The sequence below is a fragment of the Rattus rattus genome, chromosome 10, assembly GCF_011064425.1.
Source record: "Rattus rattus isolate New Zealand chromosome 10, Rrattus_CSIRO_v1, whole genome shotgun sequence".
Classification (NCBI taxonomy): Eukaryota; Metazoa; Chordata; class Mammalia; order Rodentia; family Muridae; genus Rattus; species Rattus rattus.
In genome coordinates this window covers 3,776,802-3,797,143 of record NC_046163.1, presented here as the reverse complement: position 1 = coordinate 3,797,143, position 20,342 = coordinate 3,776,802, and the positions used below count along the sequence as shown (strand labels likewise).

The 20,342-nt window shown below is 52.1% G+C and overlaps 1 protein-coding gene across 2 annotated transcripts in view; it reads right to left on the bottom strand.

Annotated features, from left to right (window-relative positions):
• The window catches only part of Mfsd4a (major facilitator superfamily domain containing 4A), a 39,251-nt gene extending 19,381 nt beyond the window's left edge, over positions 1-19,870 (bottom strand). The window contains exons 1-6 of one of the 2 annotated variants that reach the window (XM_032915721.1): positions 19,469-19,870; positions 11,424-11,622; positions 10,256-10,507; positions 6,335-6,500; positions 5,826-5,941; positions 4,750-4,923 (exon numbers count right to left, since the gene is read on the bottom strand). In XM_032915721.1, coding sequence (XP_032771612.1) covers positions 4,750-4,923; positions 5,826-5,941; positions 6,335-6,500; positions 10,256-10,507; positions 11,424-11,622; positions 19,469-19,698 — 1,137 coding nt within the window. In that variant the 5' untranslated portion in view covers positions 19,699-19,870. The remainder of the gene's footprint in view (positions 1-4,749; positions 4,924-5,825; positions 5,942-6,334; positions 6,501-10,255; positions 10,508-11,423; positions 11,623-19,468) is intronic. The other variant, XM_032915722.1, reaches the window with a different exon arrangement.
• Positions 19,871-20,342: the final 472 nt, after the last annotated feature.

Here is a 20,342-nt window from a genome sequence, read left to right as displayed (position 1 = left end):
TACCTGTCACGCTCCTAGTTTAGGATCTAGGAAGTCTAGGAAGTTGAGATGCCTGTGCGCTTGCACCTCCCACCCCAGCACCCGGCAAACATTGGGGAATGAGCACTGAGGGTCCCCGATGTCTTCTCTGAATCCAGGTCATCAACATTCCCTCTCCTGGTGGTGGAGGTGGGTGGTCTAACACCCCACTCTTCCGTTCTCTTCCTCCTGAGTGCTAGTGTTGAGTGAGAAAGCCATGAGGCAGCAGGACGGGTGGACAATGGTTTCCTACTCCCTGGGAATTCAAAACAAGCACCCAGGAGGATCAATGACCATGGCAACCAGCTCGGTGCCCCTTAGATTTGATTTAAACCCCACTGGACAAACCCGAGGAGTACAGTGTGACCCACGCGCTAGCTCAGATCGCCCGCTCAGATCTCTGTGGCTCAGCAAGGTCTCTACTCCACGGGCGGATTTTTTTTTGCTAAACCAACCTAGTTTCTAAGCTCTTTAAAAGAACGTTTTTATGTAAGTGTCGAGGGCTTCCTACACACACCGCAGCTGGGAAGAAACCAGAGCCGCACAAAGCTTGGATCTGCAGCCCCTGCGGCAGGTCCTAGGTCCTAGGTCCTAGGTGTGTGTCTCCAGTTGTGGAGCCCTAAAGTAGCTGTCTCCGTGAACCCTACATTCTTATCTTTACACCAGTACTTAGCGTGAGGCCTCCAACCCGGGACAAATGGCTGAGGTGCCCATTTAATATACCAAAGTGGACCTGACCACCACATTCTCCCAGCATCCCTCAGTCCCTGCCTGTCACAGAGTACGGCTGGCATACCCTACCCTCTACCCTAAACTTCTCCAGCTCAGGGGCTGGGGCGCCCTTCCCCGCAGCTGCCCTTCCCTATATAATTTTAGTTACATGGTGTCTTTTTGGTCTACCCCTTACTTTCCTGGCCTCTTGGTCTGGCTCTCCCCTCTTCTTCCCCCGTCCCCTCACACAACTCAGGGTCATGGGCACTCTGGACTCTCCCAGATGTCCCTGCCTCTGGCTGTGCACTCCCTTCTATCTACAATAAACCTCTCCTCTACCATACTTAGGAGTAGTCACGCCTACCTTATTCTTTCCCTCTCCCTCCCCCTCCCATCCCCCTTCCCTCCCCCTCCTTCTCCCCATCCCCCATTCATTCGTTCAGTTAGCAAGGGGCCGCCAAGCCTGTTGGTGAAATGATGCAAGAGACTTCAAACTGTTGAGCTTCCAACAAATGCTAGGTGACTCTAGCATTTTCATGTGGCTTTCCCCCCAAAGGCTGGCAGACAAACCCAAGGCTTGGTGCATGTTGGGCAAGCACCCAACCACTGAGCCACCGCCAATGCTCTGTGTTCTATAAAAACCTCATGTTCTATACCAGGTCCTAGCTCGGTAGGGAAAATGTTCGTGGGTTTGTGCTGTGCGTGTAGGTCAGAGTTAGAACACTTACCCTGGATACCCAAGGTCCTGGGTTTGATCCCCAGAGCTACAAGACAGACAACATTCCAGGTACATATCTGTATCCGTTTCCAGGAAAATATGTACACAGACCTAAAAATCACAACCAGTCCAGAATCCATGAGGCCTGGGCAGGCTGAAAGGAAGGGAACTTCAGGGAGTCACACAGACCTTGGAGGATTTTGCTCACATTGGAAGGGGGGTTAGTGACCCCAGTACAAGAACCCCATTAGCTCTGCCTCATGATCTTCCAGAAGGGATGCATTCTAGAGTCACCCCCTTTCTGCCCTAGAGAAGGTCACCAAGAAACAGTGGCTGAAGATGAACCCCTTCTCCATAGAGAGGCAACTTGCAGGACTTCCCTCGTGTGGTAAAAACGTAAGGCAGTGGGCTACGGTGGTGCACACCTGTAATCCTGGGGCTTAGGTGTCTGAGGCAGGAGGACTATGAATTATGAGTTATGTATAGTAAGATCTTATCTCAAACAGAACCAGAAAAGCAGGGGCTGGAGAGATAAGTCCCAGTTAAAGAGCACTGGCTGCTCTTTCAGAGGACATGGGTTAAAGTCCCGGTACCTACATGAGGTCTTAGGGTCCTCTATAACGCCAGCATCAGGTGTTTGATGCCCTCTATTGGCCTCTGTGGGCACCAGACATGTAAGAGACACACAGACAAACATGCAGGCAAAGCACCCATACACAACCCCCTGGAACCCACATAGAAGTGGAAAGAGAAAAGCCAAACCTTCAACATTGCTCTCTGGCCTCCACACATATACCATGGTCCATGTGCACCCCCTGAAGTCTCTCTCTCTCTCTCTTCCCCCTCCCCTTCCCCCTCCCCCTGTCTATCATACACATACACACTACTACTACTATTAATACTAATACTAATATTAATAATAATAATAATAAATTAAAAGAGCAGAAGTCACAGTTATATCTATGGTTCCAAATACAACATATTTTTTATCTGGCAAAGATGACCGTACATCTCTATTCTTTCTTCCTCTTTACTCAGTTCCCAAGCATGGCCAGGATTCTGTCCTGGGGTCTCTGTCTCTCCCATTCGCTATAGCCACAAGCTTCAAATGTCTCCACACTAGGGATGCTTATTAAAACCACGATGTTGGTCCAGAACTCCAGACGGGCATATGGAGCTGTCCTACAGATGCACTGTCCCTTGGACCACTGACAGTATGCTCTGAACGTGGAATTTTCTCTGTCTTTCTCTGCCCAGCAACTAACTGTACATCCCGTTCCTTCCTTCTCTGCTGCCCACTGGCTGTGCTCAGAGCCTGGCTCCAGGGTTCGGTACACAGCTCAGTGGCATAGCACATCCTTGGCAGCACCAAACCCCACCCCCCACCCCAAGGACTCAGCTTACAGGTGAAGGAGGTATTGTTGCTGGAGTCTGCTGGACACTGATGCCGCTTAGCAAGAGATGCTGAAAACCACCCTGACCCAATGGTGGGCCCAATGGCACTCAGAACTTGTGAAGCTGTGAAAGCCTTTGACTAGCACCAAGTGCCTCCCTGTGTGCTTGCACGTGAGCAAATGAAACACTCAGCTCTGCGGGGGGGGGGGTGCTTCTCTGTTGTCATTGGGATTTCTGAAGACCTGCAGATAAAGGCTTGGTCTTTAGGGTATTGTCACAGCTGCTTTAAGTCATTGGTGGGAGGACTCTGTGAGGAATCCTTACTTAGGTCACTGGGGGCACTTGTTGAAGGGACTATGCTGCTTCCCCTGTGTCTTCTTTCCTGGCTTATGACATTAATGACAGGCCCAGCCCTACTCCAGTCTTTGCTTTCCAGCCTTCCATAACTAGATCAGAGACTAGAGCACCCCACAGTGAGAGGCAGAATAACCCTTTCCTCTTTATAATTACCTGAAGCAAGCTTCCGTACTGATGGATATGGTCCTTGAATCCTGTCCTGTCCACACTACCCATGAAACACCAGGGAAGTCTTTCTGCTTAGCTCCGCCCTCACCCAAACCCCTCTCCCTCTCCACTATTCTGCACCGTCTCCCTGACTAAAACCAGGAACATCTTATTTACTTATTTACTATTTATTTATTTAGGGACAAATTCTCTCTATGTAGCCCAGGCTGACGGTGAACTCAATCATCCTGTGTCCCACCACCCCCCAAGTGCTAGGACTGTAGGGGTGCACCACCATTACATCTAGCCAAGAAGTCTCCCTCCCTCCACCTCCCTCCCTCCCTCCCTCCCTCCCTCCCTCTCTCTCTCTCTCTCTCTTTCTTTCTTTCTTTCCTTTCTTCCTTCCTTCCTTCCTTCCTTCCTTCCTTCCTTCCTTCCTTCCTTTCTTTCTTTCCCTCCTTTCATGTGAATGGGTGCTTTGCCTGCATATATGAGCACCACATGCATATGGTGCTTGAGGAGGATAAAAGAGGCTGTCAGGTACGCTGGAATTGGATTTACGGACAGATGTTAGCCACCATATGGGTGCTAGCAATCGAACCCAGGTCCTCTGGAAGGGCGGCCAGTCATCCTAACCACCGGGCCATCTCTTCAGCTTGGGAAGTGCTTTCTTACCATGCCTCTCCCAGAAAAGAAGTGAGTTCTCAATCCCTCGAGGTATTGAAACACACACTGACAGTTATGTCACAGAAGTGATCCAAGCCAAGTGACCTTGGTGGAAGGTCAAATTAGATGTACCCAAGGGATTCTGGTATCTGGAGTCCTTTGTCACAGTGGCATAGACAAACATCAGGACACAGATCTTAATCCGTGTTTGACCCAGACCCTCCTCCCAGCCAAGCCAGTTCCTTCGCCTGACTACACGCTAGTCTGGCCGTCTAAGAATCTCCTGGAGAGCCGCCAAAGGCAATCTCCAGTCAGGCCAGGTGCACTGACTCTGGCACCCTGCTCTGCTGCCGCAAGGCTCCAAACAGCTGGGTGCTCTGAGAAACACAGGAGGACCAAGGCTGAGACCTCCCTCCCTCCCTCCTAATCCTTGCAGATGTCAGCTGGGGTCTACTTTCCATTCCATAGCAATCACCCATGGTCCTTTCTGGTCATGCTCTGAAGGATGTAAAATCAAAGACCCAGACAGGGAAGGAACCTTTCCAAGGCTACACCAGCAGGCTTCTCGTCCTTGATCTCCATCTTTCCTTTGCCAGCATCTCACGGCTCTATTTCTGCTTCTTTACTTTTCTGGCAGAATACGATCCCAACCAAACAAAAGTCTTGGGCAGTGGTAAGGCTCAAATAGACAGATTCTGTGTTTCTAAGAAGGGAAAGGAGGCCACTTGTCCACTTACCACATTGATGAACACCATGGAGGCTGGCCTCATTCTTGAGGAGACTGGGATGGAGATGAACCGGCCCAGAGTGATGAAACCCCAGAAGAGGCTGGGGAGGTAACCAGCTGACTTGTGTCCAATAGAGAGCGGCTTCTCCACAGCATAGCTGTACACAAAGGCTGAATAAGCGCCCTGTGGAGAGGGGAGAGAGCAAGCCTCACTCAAAACACCAATGCCTCAGCTGGGGCAGGAGTTGGGAGGGCTGCAGAGGCCGACTGGTCCTGTCACTGGTGGCTCAGCCCAAGGTGTCCCAGGAGCTAAGATCACTTGGTGCACTCACTTCCAAGCTGAGTACAGAATGGATGCCACAGTAGCACCTGGGATGTTCACGGGCCCCATGGGGATCCCCACAGGGCCTGAGCAGACAGGCATGGCTGGAAGGAAAGGGGCTTAGCCTCTTATTTCACAGATGAAGGAGAGAGAGGAGGCAGGCTCATGTTCACCCTTGAGGGGAGCAAGTGAACCAGGTCTGCTGTGATAGGGCCTTCTCTTAGTAGTGTCCCTCTTTCAGCGGCCAGTCATAGAGGTCATCCATTGAATGGACACCTGACGGAGTGTGTTTATCATCACATTAGCTTGGGAAGCCCCATTTGTACCACAGGCCAAGACGCCCCAGAGTTCACATAGTGTGGCCTCTCACAGGGCCGAGAGCTTTCAACAATGTGGGTCACAGCTGGGTATGGTGCGTTTGGGAGAAAGATGAAGAGTTCAAAGCCAGCCTAGGCGACATTCATCCTGACCCAAACAAAGCAGAGCAGCCAAAACTGAAAAAGCTTGGGCCATGCAGAATTGGGAACAAGACACCAGCCAGAAGACCCCTTTCTAGAATTAACAAAAATAAAATCGATGGCAAGGACAGAGGAGTCCTTTGTCTAGGGCTGTGAGCCCTGTGGGAGATGGGCAGGACATTGGTTCATTGCACTGCAGGAAGTCCTGAGGTCCTCCATGTGCTTCTCTCTCGTTGCCATCTCAGACTTGGGTCATAGGGCAGAGGCCTCTCAGTAGAGCATGTCTGCTTTCGGAGGAAGGCTCACCATCATCCCGTCTGTCATGAACAGGACCAGAGCGGCTGTGATGTGGATGGCGAAGAAAGAGCACGGGGCTCCCCGGAAGTTCTTCCTCTGGCAGCAGCTGAACAGGTCCTCCTGCCCTGAAGGAGGCACAGAAGGGCAGGGCAGCATCAACCTCTGCTCCCTACCCTCTGCTCACCCAGTCAGGACAGTCCTGGCAGGGGCTGCCGGCTGCCCTCACCTCCTCTAGTTTCAGGCACCCTTGAGGAGCAGCCATGTTCTTTGCTCACTCTGAGCGGAACTAAAGATCATAGAGATCAAGTGACACCCACCTCCCTAAAGGTAACCTAGGAAAGAGTGGGTAGGATGGAGGCTGTCTGCCTTTTTCATTCTTTGGGCCAGCCGGCTCCATCACTTACCTCAGAGGCTGCCAGGGCCAAAGATTGTTTCTGAGCACTAGCCCTGGGGGTCTAGGTTCACCTTCTGGGTGTGGGGTCTCTAAGGCAGCCAGAATGGATGACAAGAGCACGCACCTGGGTGTGGCTGAAACTTGTAGGCAAGTGAGGAAGTGTCTTCCTTTTCAACAGGCCGGGTCTCTAGTGCAAGCTCGTCTGCAGACAGGAGCAGGGGCTTCCTCTGGGAGCAGGTCAGCAGCCGCTCCTTCGACAGCAGGAATAGAACAGCCAGGGGCACTGGGAGCTGAGGGCAATAGAGGGTCAGGAGAGTCTAGCCTGCTACATGTGTCCCATGCTGCAGGCTCACAGTCCAAGGTGCCCACCTCACCGTAGAGCCTGTGCCAGCCTATGAGTCAGGCTTGGTAAGAACACTGCTGGCTCTGGCCACACCCATTCCCCACAGGAGATAGAGAAGCCTTTCAAAGCCTGCACTCACAAGGGTCTTCTGCTGCTGGGGCTAGGTGCTGGGTGACTGGCTGCTAACTTTCTTATGCCCAGCACTGCTGTCACAGTGTCTCCTCTTTTTGTCCCTCACAGCTCTATAAAATGTGATTGGGGGCGGGAGTCTGGAAAGACGGCTCAGCTAAGAGTACCTGCTACTCTAGCAGAGGACCTGGACTTAGCTCCCCGTACCCACATGGTGCTTCACAGCTGTCTGTAATTCTAGTTCCAGGGGGTCCAGCACCCTTTTCTGGCCTACATGGTCACCACACAAACACACGGCACACTTACATGCAGACACAACACTCATACACCTCATAGGATTTTTGAAAATGCAATCAGGAGGCAGGGGATGCTGCTCAGTGGGTACTGCCTGCCAGATTATGTCTCCAGTACTACCAAGGGGTGGGGGAAAAAAGGGACTGAAAAGATTTTAATCGTGTTTTCCAGACAGGGCAAATGGGGCTCCACGTTATTAGACAGCAACACACTGTTAGAACTGGAAGAGACCTGGGAGGTGAACTGGACACCCTGAGAGTGCAGGGTCCCCCCCCACAGCTGGCACTGAACATTCACTGGTAGGAATATTCACTCTGGCCTGCACGTTCCTACCTCGGAGCTGCTGAAGTGATGGTATATCCTTGGAGGGTACCGGGCTCTGCTAGGAGCTTAAAGACTAAGCTAGAAAACGCAGCCACAGGTTAGTGCCTCTTCCCCCTCCCCCTGCCCAGCTCTCTGCTCTCCACACTGAGCCAGTCAGTCCCAACAGTGCTCCCTAGACCAATAGGAGGCTCCTCCCACTTCAGAGGTTGCCTGGAGAGGCAGCCACTGCCTCCCTCAGGTATCCCTGCCCAAGTCTAACCACCTTCACTGCCAGGAAGCTCTGTATCAAGTCTAACTGCTGTCCTTCCTGCTTGGGCTGTAAGCTGCCGCCTTTGCTTAGGAAAGAGCAGAAGACCAGTGAGCTACCAGAACGTTCCGGAAGTACTCGAGGGTAGCCATAAATGGGCCAGGCAGGAGATACCCAACCTGGCAGTGCACCGCTCTTAGGGGGCCCCTGGGGACCCCTAAGAAAGCTGCTCACACCAGCCCGCTCTTAGGGGGCCCCTGGGAACCCCTAAGAAAGCCGCCCATCCCCACACTGACATCTCCTTTTGGTGACCGTGAGAGAGCCCCTTCCCACACTCAAAGCCAGTCAAGGCCACAGTCTGGCGCCGTGCCACATACCTGGAGTCTCGGCTACTCAAAAGACAAGAGCGTAAGATCCGCCTGGGGACGCAGTGTAAGCCCATCTCACGGTTTACAACCACGGAGTCAAGTTCAAACAGACCTTGGTAGCTATAATGCCACACACGGAGCCCCGTACGGCAAGAGAGCTGTGTCTCTGTACTCGGGGAGTCTAAGCTTTAACGGGGAAGACTCAGCCCTTCCTCCAGTAACTGGGGTAACAGGAAGCACACATAGAGGCTTCAATGGCAGAAAGCCTGAGGGAAGGCCAGAGGGAAGCAGCCGGACTGGAAGCAGGACACTTACGAGGCCTTTCCAGGGATGGGAGAGGCTTCAGCGCAGATTGGTTGGCATGCTGGAAGGAACACCCAACTTTTATAGGAATCCCGTTCAGGGACACCAGTGCCACCCCGGAAGCCAGCCAATGTCAGGTAGGTGTGTATGTGTCTGAGCCTAAGAAGTGAGTGCGCTCACCGCTGTATTCCTTCAGTGGTGGGCTGCCTGTGTTCAGACACAAACAAATAGGGCAGGTCCCAGAAATCTTGTAGCAAGCAGCCTCACCAGTCTGTACCTTGGTGGGGAGAACAGACCCTGGGCCTGTGCAGAGCTTCCTGTACGCAGAACCCTAGCATGGAGGCTGTTTAGCTGGGATCCTTCCCTTGGCAAGGACCCCTTAGAGGACACAGGTTCAAAGCTGCCTCGATCCAAAACGGTGGTCGTGATCATGAAAAGGTCAGAAGAAAGGGCAAGTGAAATCTTGCAGAGGGCCTCACTGTCTTCCCAACCCAGGGAAAGGAAGGCTATTTAGGAACAGGGCTGTGAGGCTGGAGGCGGTGGGCCTCTGATGAGACCTGGCCTCTCTCTCGCTCCCTATCAGGACCTCAGGGAGGTGTGCACCCTTCAGCATACAACTAGGAAGGGGGCTTAGGGTTCTTTCAGTGCTCTATGTATTCCTTTGAGGCACCGCAGTAGCCAACTGCCTCTATCTAGAGGACCAGGTAGGCCTACTGCAGAGAGGCCCAAGGCCAAACTAACAAGCTCTACACAGACCCTCTGCCCACAGCCAGGCCATTGGTCACCTGCAATAGCCTCACTTCCAGCCCATGATGGGTCAGACCCAGGAGGAGGCAATTAGATAGTGTGAGCTGTTACTCCCAAGCCTGGTGGGTAAGGGGTGCCCAGACTCCCTTCTGCTTCACCCAGGTTAACATAGGATTCTCTTGAGTTACAGAGCCCTGGGGGTTTCTAGGTAGAAGCCTAGAGTCAATGCTGACTTGGCCAGGTACACAAAGGGGGCCTGAGGATCTAAGCCGGTCAAAGATGATCAGAGCCAGTGGTCTATGTGCTATTTAGTTTCTTTTCTTTTTTAAAGATTTATAGACACACACACACACACACACACACACACACACACACACACACACACACACACACACACACTGTAGCTGTCTTCAGAGGCACCAGAAGAGAGAATCAGACTCTATTACAGATGGTTGTGAGCCACCATGTGGTTGCTGGGAATTGAACTCAGGACCTCTGGAAGAGCAGTCAGTGCTCTTAACTGCTGAGCCATCTCCCCAGCATGTTTACTTTCTTACTAACTTGACACACCAGTGTCACCTGGGGACAGAGAACCTTAACTGAGACAATGCCCCCAGGAGACTGCCCTGAGTCTCACAGGTAGTGGGTGTAGACCACAGGTAGAACAGGTAGTCCAGGGCTGTTTAAGAAAGCAAACTGGATAAGCCACAAAGTCAGTTAGCAGTGTTCCTCCCTGGCCTCAGTTCCTGCCCTGGCTTCTGTTAGTGATGGATTCTAGAGTGTAGGCTGAAATAAACCTTTTCTCCTCCAAGTTGTTTTGGGCAAGTGCTTTATAGTGTGACAGATCCCCACTGGGACGGTGTGTCTCTCTACCATTTCTACCACATCTCCTAGGCTTATCCTCCCAAGGAAGCAGGGACCCAAGGAGCAGGGTTCACTCCTGAGCCCACTCACCCCCATCAGTGGTGAAGGATCCTAGAGAAGAAGCTGCTATCTGCCTTGGCCTCTTGGCCGTGGAGCAAAAGGTCTGTTTTTCCACAAGGCCTCAGAGAACTTGGAAGCTGACCCTGATTTTCACTGTGTGAATATGGCCACTGCTTTGTTTCTTGAGAACTGCAAACACAGAGTCCCATTTGAGATGATTCCTACGGGCCATTTCTCCCTGCTGCCTGCACAGGGGACCTCGGCATGATCCTTGGCTCTGAAGATTCCATGCTATGGAGATGGACTGGGCGGCACGCACCACCCGCTCCCCCAGCTCCCTATCCCACCTGCCCCAGTGACACTCACATTGATGAGAGCCATGATCCAGAACGCATAGGATACGTGGTTCTCGGTCACATCCTTTGGGGGCGGCCTGGGGATCGTCTGGTTCATCCAAGGCTGGGCTGCTGCATGATGTTGGCTTAGGACCCGGGATACATGGCTTCTGGAGGTGGCATTGGCTGTGTTATTAGCAGGAAAGCAGTTGGCCTCTGACAGGAAGGGATCAGCGATCAGGGGGCTCAGCAGAGCACCAAGGCCCACGAAGAAATGAAGGACCTGGGTGGGGGGGGATGGGCACCACTCAGCCTGGCTCAGGACTCGCATCCAGAGGCTACCACCTCTCCTCATCTTTACCTTGTGTCCCATCCAGGGGTCCCCTGCCTGGGCCTAGAGTTAGGAGGAAGGCTCGGGAAGCAGGAGAAGAAGGAAAGTCCTCTTTCCCTACCCCTGATGCTACCCCTGATGCCTGGAGTGATCGTGGGCCAATCCTCCTCCCCTCCGCTTTTATTTCCCCAACCTCAATTCCCACTGGTGCTGTCTCCTGTCATGGTGGTCAATTTTGTCATCTTGACTGGATTAAGAAACCCCTAGGGCACCAAGAAAGCCCCCTTTTGGGTGTGTCCGTAAGGGCATTTCTACAGAAACTCAACTAATGAGGGAACACCCAGCCAGAATATGGGTCGTACCATCCCTTCAGCTAAGGCCTGAGACTGAGTATAAAAGGAAAAGAAAACAGCCAGGCAAACCCTGGCGTTCCTCTCTCTACTTCCTGGTTGGTGGCCAGGATTGAGCCACTCCTGACACCATCCCTTCTCTATCATTATGAACTGTATTTCCCTGAACTTCAGGCCAAAACAAACTCTCCTCCATTAACTTGCTTTGTGAGGTACCTGGTAACATACATTACGTGACTAGAAAGAAGGAGGAGAAGAGGGGAGCGATGGGAGAACAGACTGCAAGGCCGCAGCCCCACTGCCTTTCCTGGTTAGAGGACTTTTGTTAACACTGGGGTTCCTGGGAGAGATGACGAGGCAGGCAGAGGTCACCCCTGGAGAGATGAGGAAAGCTAAAGCCAGGCATTGGGTTATTGATGGTGTACGACCCCGCTAGTAAGTGATCAGGACAGGCTGGGGAGAGCCCGGGGAGCTCCCTGCACTTGGCCCACTACCCAGCCTCCCGCTGTGCAGCTCACCTGAAGGAAGAAGGCCGAGTCCTTCTGGTATATCCTCACCAACTGCATGTTGGCCACGGTGTCGATGCAGCCCATGGCTAGGCCCGCCAGCGCTATGACCGAGGCCAATACCGTCACATCATGGCAGAGGGGGATGACAGCAAACACCAGGGAGATGACCAGGGTAGAGGTGAAGAGAGCCCATAATGACTGGGCCAGGCTGGGCAGAGGAGAGCTGGAGTTAGCAGAGGAGCCCAGAGCCTTCCTGGAAGGCCTATCCTCCTTGCCGTTGTTTTGCTACCAGCAGAAAGGGAACGGCTCATAAGCTGTGGGTTGTAAGCAGGTGGATGAGTAGGCTCTGGTCCTAAGTACAGCAATGGCTTCTCATGACTGCCGTGAGCACACCAAATGCCATACTGGTGCTCGCAAAGGCCAACTGGCACATTAGGTAGTTTAAAACCTTATTCTCTCCAGGCAATTGTATGCAATAATATTCCTGTCCCTCTTGGCGAGGCTATTTTGAGCATCTCAAGGGAACGGTGCCATACATCTACAATTAAAGGTTGGGGACCCAGGATGAGCCTGAGCCTGGAAGTCCTCAGCTGGGTAAGAGTAGGGGTCAGGTAAGCCACGTGTGCCCTTCACACAGGAATTGACACGGGCCAGGCAAGACCAGGCTCTCAGGACCAAAGCCACAGCACAGAATTTGGTTAATTTAGTGACTCCTCTTTAAGGACAGAGGTCAGGGGTTATTCCTACTAAGACCAGTCTGAGCAGTTCCCAGTTCAGACAGACATCAGAGCAGCCCTCCCCAGGCATGCTGAGTGAGGGCTGTCCCCATGAGAGGTCGATGCCAAGGTCTTGTTGGCAGGGAATTCCACCTGATACCAAATGCCCATAAAGATCTCAGACTTGTGGGTTTTAGGACCAGTCTACAGGCTAACGTACTGTGTTGGGGGGCAGAGTTGGGCAGCAAGAAGGTTCTGGAGGTTGTGGAAGAACATCCTCAGATTATGAAAAGGGGGAGGTAAGGCAAGCTGATCTCTGAGGTTCCAGAACACTGAGAGGGAAGGGGGGCAGTCCCCAGAGATGTAGCAGGCTGCCCTTTTGTCAGCATTTGACTCTGATCACCTCGGCACACTGCCACCCCATCTCCTTGTATCTGATTAAAAGCCTTTATCTGAAGAGTTCTGTTGATAGCAGTAGTTCGTTATTTTGTTATTTTTTCTCATTTCTAGGCTGATCTGTTGGGGGAGATTACTGTTCATGACCCCTGTCTATTCCCTCTTGGAACCTGGGGGTAGACTTAGGCCTGGCACAATAGGATGGAGGGAAAGTGGCTACAATTTGGGTGGTCTGTTCACCGGAACAGACTTGCAAAGGAGGCTTGCAGCTCTCCCTTGGGTCCTGCTCTGACAGTCCCCAGCCTGACTACCCTGCTATCCTACTTGGGTGCTTGCTTGTATTTCTGTTTCCTGCTTTGTGGTACCACATTTCATTTGCTTCTTCCTCTGGACCCGGTACACAAGGGATACCTATCCAGGTGAAAATGGTAGACCTCTTTTCCACTCTCTCTTCCCCCAGCTCCTTTCCTAGTATAAGACAGATAGGCAACCTCTTGAGGACCGACTTCAGGGATGGCACAAGGCACTTCTAAGTGTACCTTCACCAACCCACTATCACCACCTCCCTCACCAAGTCAAGTACAAAGGCTGTCTGAGGAACTAACACATCACACACACCCGTTCTCCCAGCGCTTAGGAGGCAGACGGAGGACGATGGAGAGATCAGCACCAGGCTGGGCTACATAGCAAGAACATTTATCACACATACAAAAGAAACCAAGCAATTGGGCAAGAGGTGGGAGAGCTCGATGGGAGACCGTGTGTCTTGCGTGTGTCTGGCGTGCACCCTGGGGCTGGGGCTTGTGTGGAAGTGGTTCAATATAGCACTCAGGCTTGCAGCAAAATCCTGAGGGGTGGGACCTAAGACCGGTCAATCAGGAAGAAACCACAGGGAGGTAGGGGAAGGTGAGGACGGGTGTGTGAAAGCCACTAGTGTTTCTTCGGCACCATAGACTTAGTACGTCTGAGAATCCTGTAAGGTGGACTTGAAGCTTGTGGCCATTTGACCTATAAGTGAACCCTGCTAGGAGGAAGCAGACATGGAAAAGCCCTTCCCTGTGTCTCCTGCCAGGACTTGGGGTATGATTGGAGTCTAGGCTTGCAGCTAGAGTCTGGAAGGCTGACCCCACATTTGTTCACTCTTCAAGGTGCTTTAGGGCTGTGCATTTACATTCTAGAAGTCCTTTGGTACTAAAGCATATTCATTGCCTATTTTAAATGGGTCACTAAGCATTATAGAGGAATCGTGTTGATACGGTTTGACATCAAGGATGCGGTGGAGTGTGTGGTCAACATGCTGGGCTCAATGCTCGACTCTGCTACTGCCTGATGGTGAGACCTGTGGCAAGTCACTTCCACCTAGACCCTGTGAGCTTCTAATTGGGGATAGCACGTCTTTCTTCTCAAAGCCCCAGGCAGCTCCTCTCCGATACTCTTCCTTCCTTGCAGCCCTGGGCTTCGTCAAAGTCAATGCAGGGCCCAGGATATGTGCCAGCAAGAAGAGGGCACAGATCTGTGCCAACTCCAGGCTTCTTCCCACCCATCTCCGTTCCTGATGCCATACTCAGAGAGTGATCCCTGGAGTGATCCAGGAGTGGACCAGGAGCCCACCTCCTTCCTGGTCCCACAGTGGCACAGCTAGAGCAGCAGCAGCGAGATCTTCTCACTTTAAAGATCAGGAAACTGAAGTCTAGGTGAGAAGAGAGTGGGATACAACTGAGACCAGCGTCCTGATGCCAAGGAGGGCAGAGACCATAGGGTGCCATTGGCCTGTCCTCCACTGGAACTCGGATGTGAATTTGGGTCAGTTAAAGGCATCTCTTTCCTCCAAGGCTTAAGAAACTTGCCAGCAAGCCTGATAAATGGTCAAGTTACTGATTAATGACTCCACTCAGAGTTGTAAATGTGAGTGGAGAGGAGGGACCAGCGTCCTCTCCCTCAGTCCTCTCCCTGCTAGGCCACTTTGCCTATGTGACCTTGAGAAGGCAGCTAACCCCCTCTCAGCAAGGGTTGCCAGGTACACATGTGACCACCTTGGGGTGTCCCTGCCTCGGGCACCTGTTTGTGACTTTCTGGTACTGTGAAAAGAGGCGGTGGCTCCATACAGGCAGAGAGAGCCTATGCCTGCCCTCTGCCCCCTGATGGGGAAGAATACTGCTGAACCCCAACTCCATGCTGCCTGGGTCTGGGATAACACATTCTCCTCAGGAACTCCCTCTCTCCATGGCAGGGATGACAGGATCTCGCCTTTCTCATGGAAAGGGCTGGAGGGCAGATTGGAGGAAGTCACAGTGGGCCCCCTATCAACCTCAAGGGGACAGAGAGTCCATGCCTCCAGGAACTAGGGTCAGTGAGCAATTTTCTCTCAGCCGATGGGGGCAAGGAATGTTCCCTCTAACCCAGTCACCTCAGGCCTCTGTGCTGATGTTTCGGCTTGTTCAGGGTCCCATGCTGGGGAGGCAGGACTGCCTGTTTGACTCGGGCTGTGGCCGCACCTTCCTCAGCGGCTCACTGGGTGCTTGGCATGTGAGAAGTGCCGTCCACCCAACGTTAGGCCTGTCTGCCTAGAGCACCTCTCCCCCACTTCCTGACATGCCTGACCTGTTCTGCAGTTCCTAACGTCACCTCCCCAAAGTGGCCTGCCCAGAACACCTAGTTAAAGCAGCCATAACTCAGCTCTGTCCCTCTCTGTCCCCATCCTATGTCACCACCACACACTGCCCTCCAGAATGGACATTTGGCAAGAGCAGGGGGCTTGTCCGGAACCCTCAACCCTGAATCAGCGTATGACTGAAGAAGCTTTTGTTGAATCAATTAACTGATTCATGGGACGAGTTCTAATTAAAACCTGGATACATGGTTTCTTTACTATCACATCCAACTATTTAAGTGTGCAATTCATCTTTCTTTTTTTTTTTTTTTTTTTTTTTTTCTTTTTTTTTTTGGCGAAGAACCCAGGGCTTTTGTTGAATCAATTAACCCCTCATCTTTTTCATGGGACGAGTTCTAATTAAAACCTGGATACATGGTTTCATTATATACTTGTCGATCACATCCAACTATTTAAGTGTGTGTCCAGCTTAAATTTAAAGTATTTCTGTCACCTCAGAGAGAAACCCTTCCATCTTTCTTTTTTTTTTTTTTTTTTTTTTTTTTTTTTTTTTTTCCACTCCAGATCCTGTTCTTTTTTTTCCTGTGATTACTGCTGGGGAATGAGACACACTGTATGGGTGGCTCTGTAGGCTGTCTGATCCTTATTTACGCCCATTTTATTTACCTGGCCACCTGCTTATGAAAAGTATACCTTACTTATTATGAGCAATGCTGCCATGAACATTCGTGGACACCTTTTTGTGTGGACAGATGTTTTTACTTCCCTAGGCATGTTTTGTGGAGTGCACTTGCTGGGGGACAAATTCTCAAAGTCCAGGCTGGCCCCAACCCCCGTGTGGTGTTCTTATCTCCGGAGTCCAAGGCAAATAAGAACCTGTCTAGTACTCAATTCCTTGAGGAGTGGGGTTTGTAGCTGAAAGATGGACAAGTTCAGACAAAAGAATAGATACAGGAGGTGTGACAGATGCAACTGGACCACGGAGCTTGAGGAAGGGTAAGTCTCAGTTTGCTACAAAAGGATTTGCAGTGTGTGTGTGTGTGTGTGTGTGGGGGTGTTCTTTTTTTTTTTTTTTTTTTTTTTTTTTTGAGCTGGGGACAAAAATGTGTGTGGTGTTCTTAGCTGAGTCCTCAGCATGGGGTCTGAAGGAGTTCAACTTAAAAGAATAGATACAACCAAATGTCTTAGTACAACCACTTAGGGGGAGAAGCTATGGGGAGGATGGGGGTCTTTGGAGAAGATCTCAAAACATGTATCTACTGATGTCCCTGCGATAAGGGGGTTTCCCAACTGCCCTGGGTGGTTAGACAGGTCCCACAAAACCAGGAAACAACAACAACAGCAGCAGCAACAACAACAACAAAACCCCTAACCTTTTGTCTAAATACCCATCACCTCTTTCGTAAACCACAAGCCTAACCACTCTGCCGACCAAGTCTCTTCTCTAGATTTCCTCTTTGTGCTCAACAAGATTTTTTCAAGGGAGGCTCTATTGGGTTCTTGTAGCTGCTCTTCCTCCTGCTGGGCCTGCAGATGGCCTGCTTTTAAAGGTCAAGGTCTTTGTCTCTGCTAGGTGCAGGAAGAAAGACTGGTGTTGCCCTGAGGACCTACTCCAATACCTGCCCCACAGTGGTGTCTAGAAGGACCCTGTGGCCCAAGAGCTCTCAAATTAGGGTAAGCAGTAGATAGTGCTTAAGCAGAACTGCAAAGAAAGGCACTTCGGTGTGTCACTCCCACACCCTCTCCATACAGCTGGTCCTTGAGATTTGTTAAGGCAATCCCCTTTTACCAGTGCCAGCCTGGCACACTGACTGGTAATCACTTAAGCTGAAAAGCACTTCCTTGCAAAGACATTAGCATTTCAACAGAGACAGGCGAGGCTGTGCTACACTAGCGAGAGAGAGAGGGTGTCAGGGCTGGTAGAGCTTCTGTTCACTTTGGGGAGTGGGGATGGGGAGACGTCCTAGAGTTGACCAGATGGGTGATATCCTTGCTAACACTCGGGGTCTTCTTCCCTTCGTTCCCACCAGAACCCTGCTTTGCTCTTTATCAAACAAAATGGTTCTTGGTGACATTTTGTCTTGGAGCTGTGAGTGCTAAAGCTCAGAATTTAAATTTGAACCACCAGGAGTTCTACCCAGCTCAGGAAGGTCCCAACAGGAGGCCAGGAGGCTCCCACTGCCTTCCTAGGCACTGCCAGAGCTCAGGAATGCTCAGCCCATGAAGATCCACAGGATACCCATCTCTTGGATGAAGCTTAGCTATGGAGCTGCCGCTGATACACAAAAGGCACGAGCCACTGTCGAGGCATCTGGGACTATAGTCAAATGCCCACGTTCAAACCCTGGAACGATGTAGTATCAGACAAAGTGACTCCCCCTCCTCCTTCCTGCCTTTCTTTTTCTTTTTGGGGGGGAGGTGGTGGTGGTGGTGGTGCTTGAGACAGAATCTTGCTATGTAGCCCAGGCTGGCCTCCAACTCAAGATTCTTTTGACTCAGCCTCCAGCGAGCTGGGATCAGCAACCCTAGCTAAGTCTCTTAACCCTTCCGTGTCTCCACTTCCTCCTGTGTAAAATGGAGACAACAACATTACTTTGCAGGCTGTGGTAAAAACCAAATGGGTTGATATAAGACCTTGTGCACAGTGGTGCTATTGTTGACACTGTTGTGGTTTCCTGCTGCAGGATTCTCTCTCTCTCTCTCTCTCTCTCTCTCTCTCTCTCTCTCTCTCTCTCTCTCTGTTGCCTATTCAGAGCCTTGGTGGATCCGAGATCTAGAGGGAGGAACAAAGCTTAGGGGGTATATCTCTGCCCACTTCAGAAGAGTGGGCTTGCCCACCTGTCCCTAACGATGGTCCTCATTCTCGTTCCTGTTTGAGCTACATATGTTCCTAAAACATCTAGGATGGTGAGTACAACACAGACCATCTGTGAGTGTGGCCCAGCCTTGGGGAGTTTGCCCGGCAATTAGGCTTACCTGGGTTCCATTCCCAGCACCCCCAAACAACAACAGAGGCCCCCCTCTGACATTCAGAGACACCCCCTCTTCCTTTTCATGAATTTTCTAGCTGAACATCAGATCATCAGAATTCCTGTACATTCAATTCTATCCCAAACCCACAAAGTGCCGATAAGCAGGAGGAGACTTGCTTCTGAGAATTTGTGCATTTGCAAGAGGATGTGGGGGAAAATAAAAATAGTCACTGTCCAGGTGCTGGGGTGCAGCAGGCTCTGGATTGCTAAGTCTGGGGTCTATCTTATATTGACACCTGTATTGCATCTTTCCACAGCTGCACACCTGGACAACTGAGCCCTAGAGGCCTTTGGCCCAGAAAGGCCACTACGCAAGGTCTTTATCTATCTATCTATCTATCTATCTATCTATCTATCTATCTATCTATCTATCCATCCATCCAACTATCCATCCATCCGTTTTTGCAACAGACCTCCCCATAGTGGTTTTGCAGTCCAGATAATTGTTCCTTTAGGAAGCGGAATGAGGAAGACCACACAGCAGCCTCTAGTGTGCAAGACGTTCATTCCTCAGTTCTAGGTCTCAGTTCTAGGTCTATTCCTGGCTGGTTGTACAGAGACTGAAGGCTGCTGCCTTTCTAGAAATATCCTGAGGGGTTCCTACATCAAGAAAATGGAGCTCTGCATGTCACCCAGAAGGGTGACATTCTGAGTGCCAGGGAGAGACCAGAGTTCTGTCCTGGCAGAGGCCAGGGAGGAGTAACAAGGTGGAGGGTACAGGGGGGGAATCCTGAGTACCAGAGATGAGAATGAGAGGCTCTACACTTCTCTACCTGTCCCTAGCTATGTGAATTTTAGGGGCCCAAGGGCTCTCAGCACTCCGCAGCCGTGTCCTGTCTCCCTTAGGACACCCTGAGAGCCTCATTATCTAGGTAAAGGGATCAGCTGTGTCAATTGATGTGGAGCCACTGTTAGTGGAGCCACCAATGGGTTCCCTGTCACTGAGAACTGCCCCCTGAGCTGGCGCCGCCAACTGTCTTTTCCTCAGTGCCAATTCCACCTCCGGCGCTGGGGCTACAAAATCTCAGAGGAACAGAGCAATAAGGGTCTTACGCATCTCTGTACATCCCATCACTCCTTGGCTGGTGGGCTCGGTGAGCGAGGGCGCAAGGGTTCTGAGCTCTCTCGGGGGTGAGTGAGACAAATACATAGCCCAGATGTCACCTTCAGTCCCGAGAGAGTTTTCCGGGAGAGCTTGTGGTGGGGGAGGGAGGCAGCCCCTAGGCTAAGATCCAGCCCAGCTGGGCAGGTGGTCACAGCTGCAGGGATGTGGAGGGGCGCACGGGGAGCGACACTCACGTCCTCTTGAAGACACCCCCGAGGGCGCTACCCAGCAGGAGGCAGAGCTGCTGCGAGAAGAAGACCCAGGAGATCTGGGGCAGAGAGCTGTGCGTCTGGCAGCGCAGGTCCAGCAGCGTGGGCCCCAGGAAGGCGATGCACAGGCCGAAGCTGAAGAAGACGCTCCAGTAGGTGAGCGTGGGCTGTAGGTTGCGGCGGAGCAGCCCTGACACCCGACCGTCGCAGCCCATGGCTCGGCCGGCAGCTCACAGCGAGCCCTGGGCCGAGTGCGGCGGCCAACCGGAGGCCGGGCGGGGAGGAGAAGAGAGGAGGGGAGTGCCGCGCGGCTGCCCCGCCCTCGGCCAGCGCGGGGACGCCTGGAGGTCCGGGGCGTCGCGGACGCACGTGTCCCGCCGCGGGGACCGCCCCACCTCGCTTCGCGTTCCCTGGGGCCCCCGACTGGAACCCATCCAGGAGCGCGACCCGCCAGCTAGTGCCACAGGCTCCGCGCGCCCTACACCAAGCAGCCTTTCCGCCTGGCGATCTGAATCCTCTTTACTTGGTCCTGGGGGTGCTGCGGGTGGACTTTGAGGGTCTGCCACCGCCGCCCTCTACCTCGAGCATCCTACCCATCACGGGAGTAAGAGCAGTCCTACCTGTTCATGGTTTTCTTGTGGCTTTCGTTTGGAACCTCAAAGGGTCCAGTACATTGTCATTTGGAAAAACAAACACCCCCCAGAAACTTGGACATTCGTTTTACTGCTTTTAGGTTCTGGGATTGTCCCCCAAGGCCTGTAGCATGCTAGGCAACTATCCCCAGTCCTAGAAACTTAGGTCTTCTCCAATCTATGCTTGGGGATGGGAGGGCATCACTCCCACACCTGTCCCACCACAG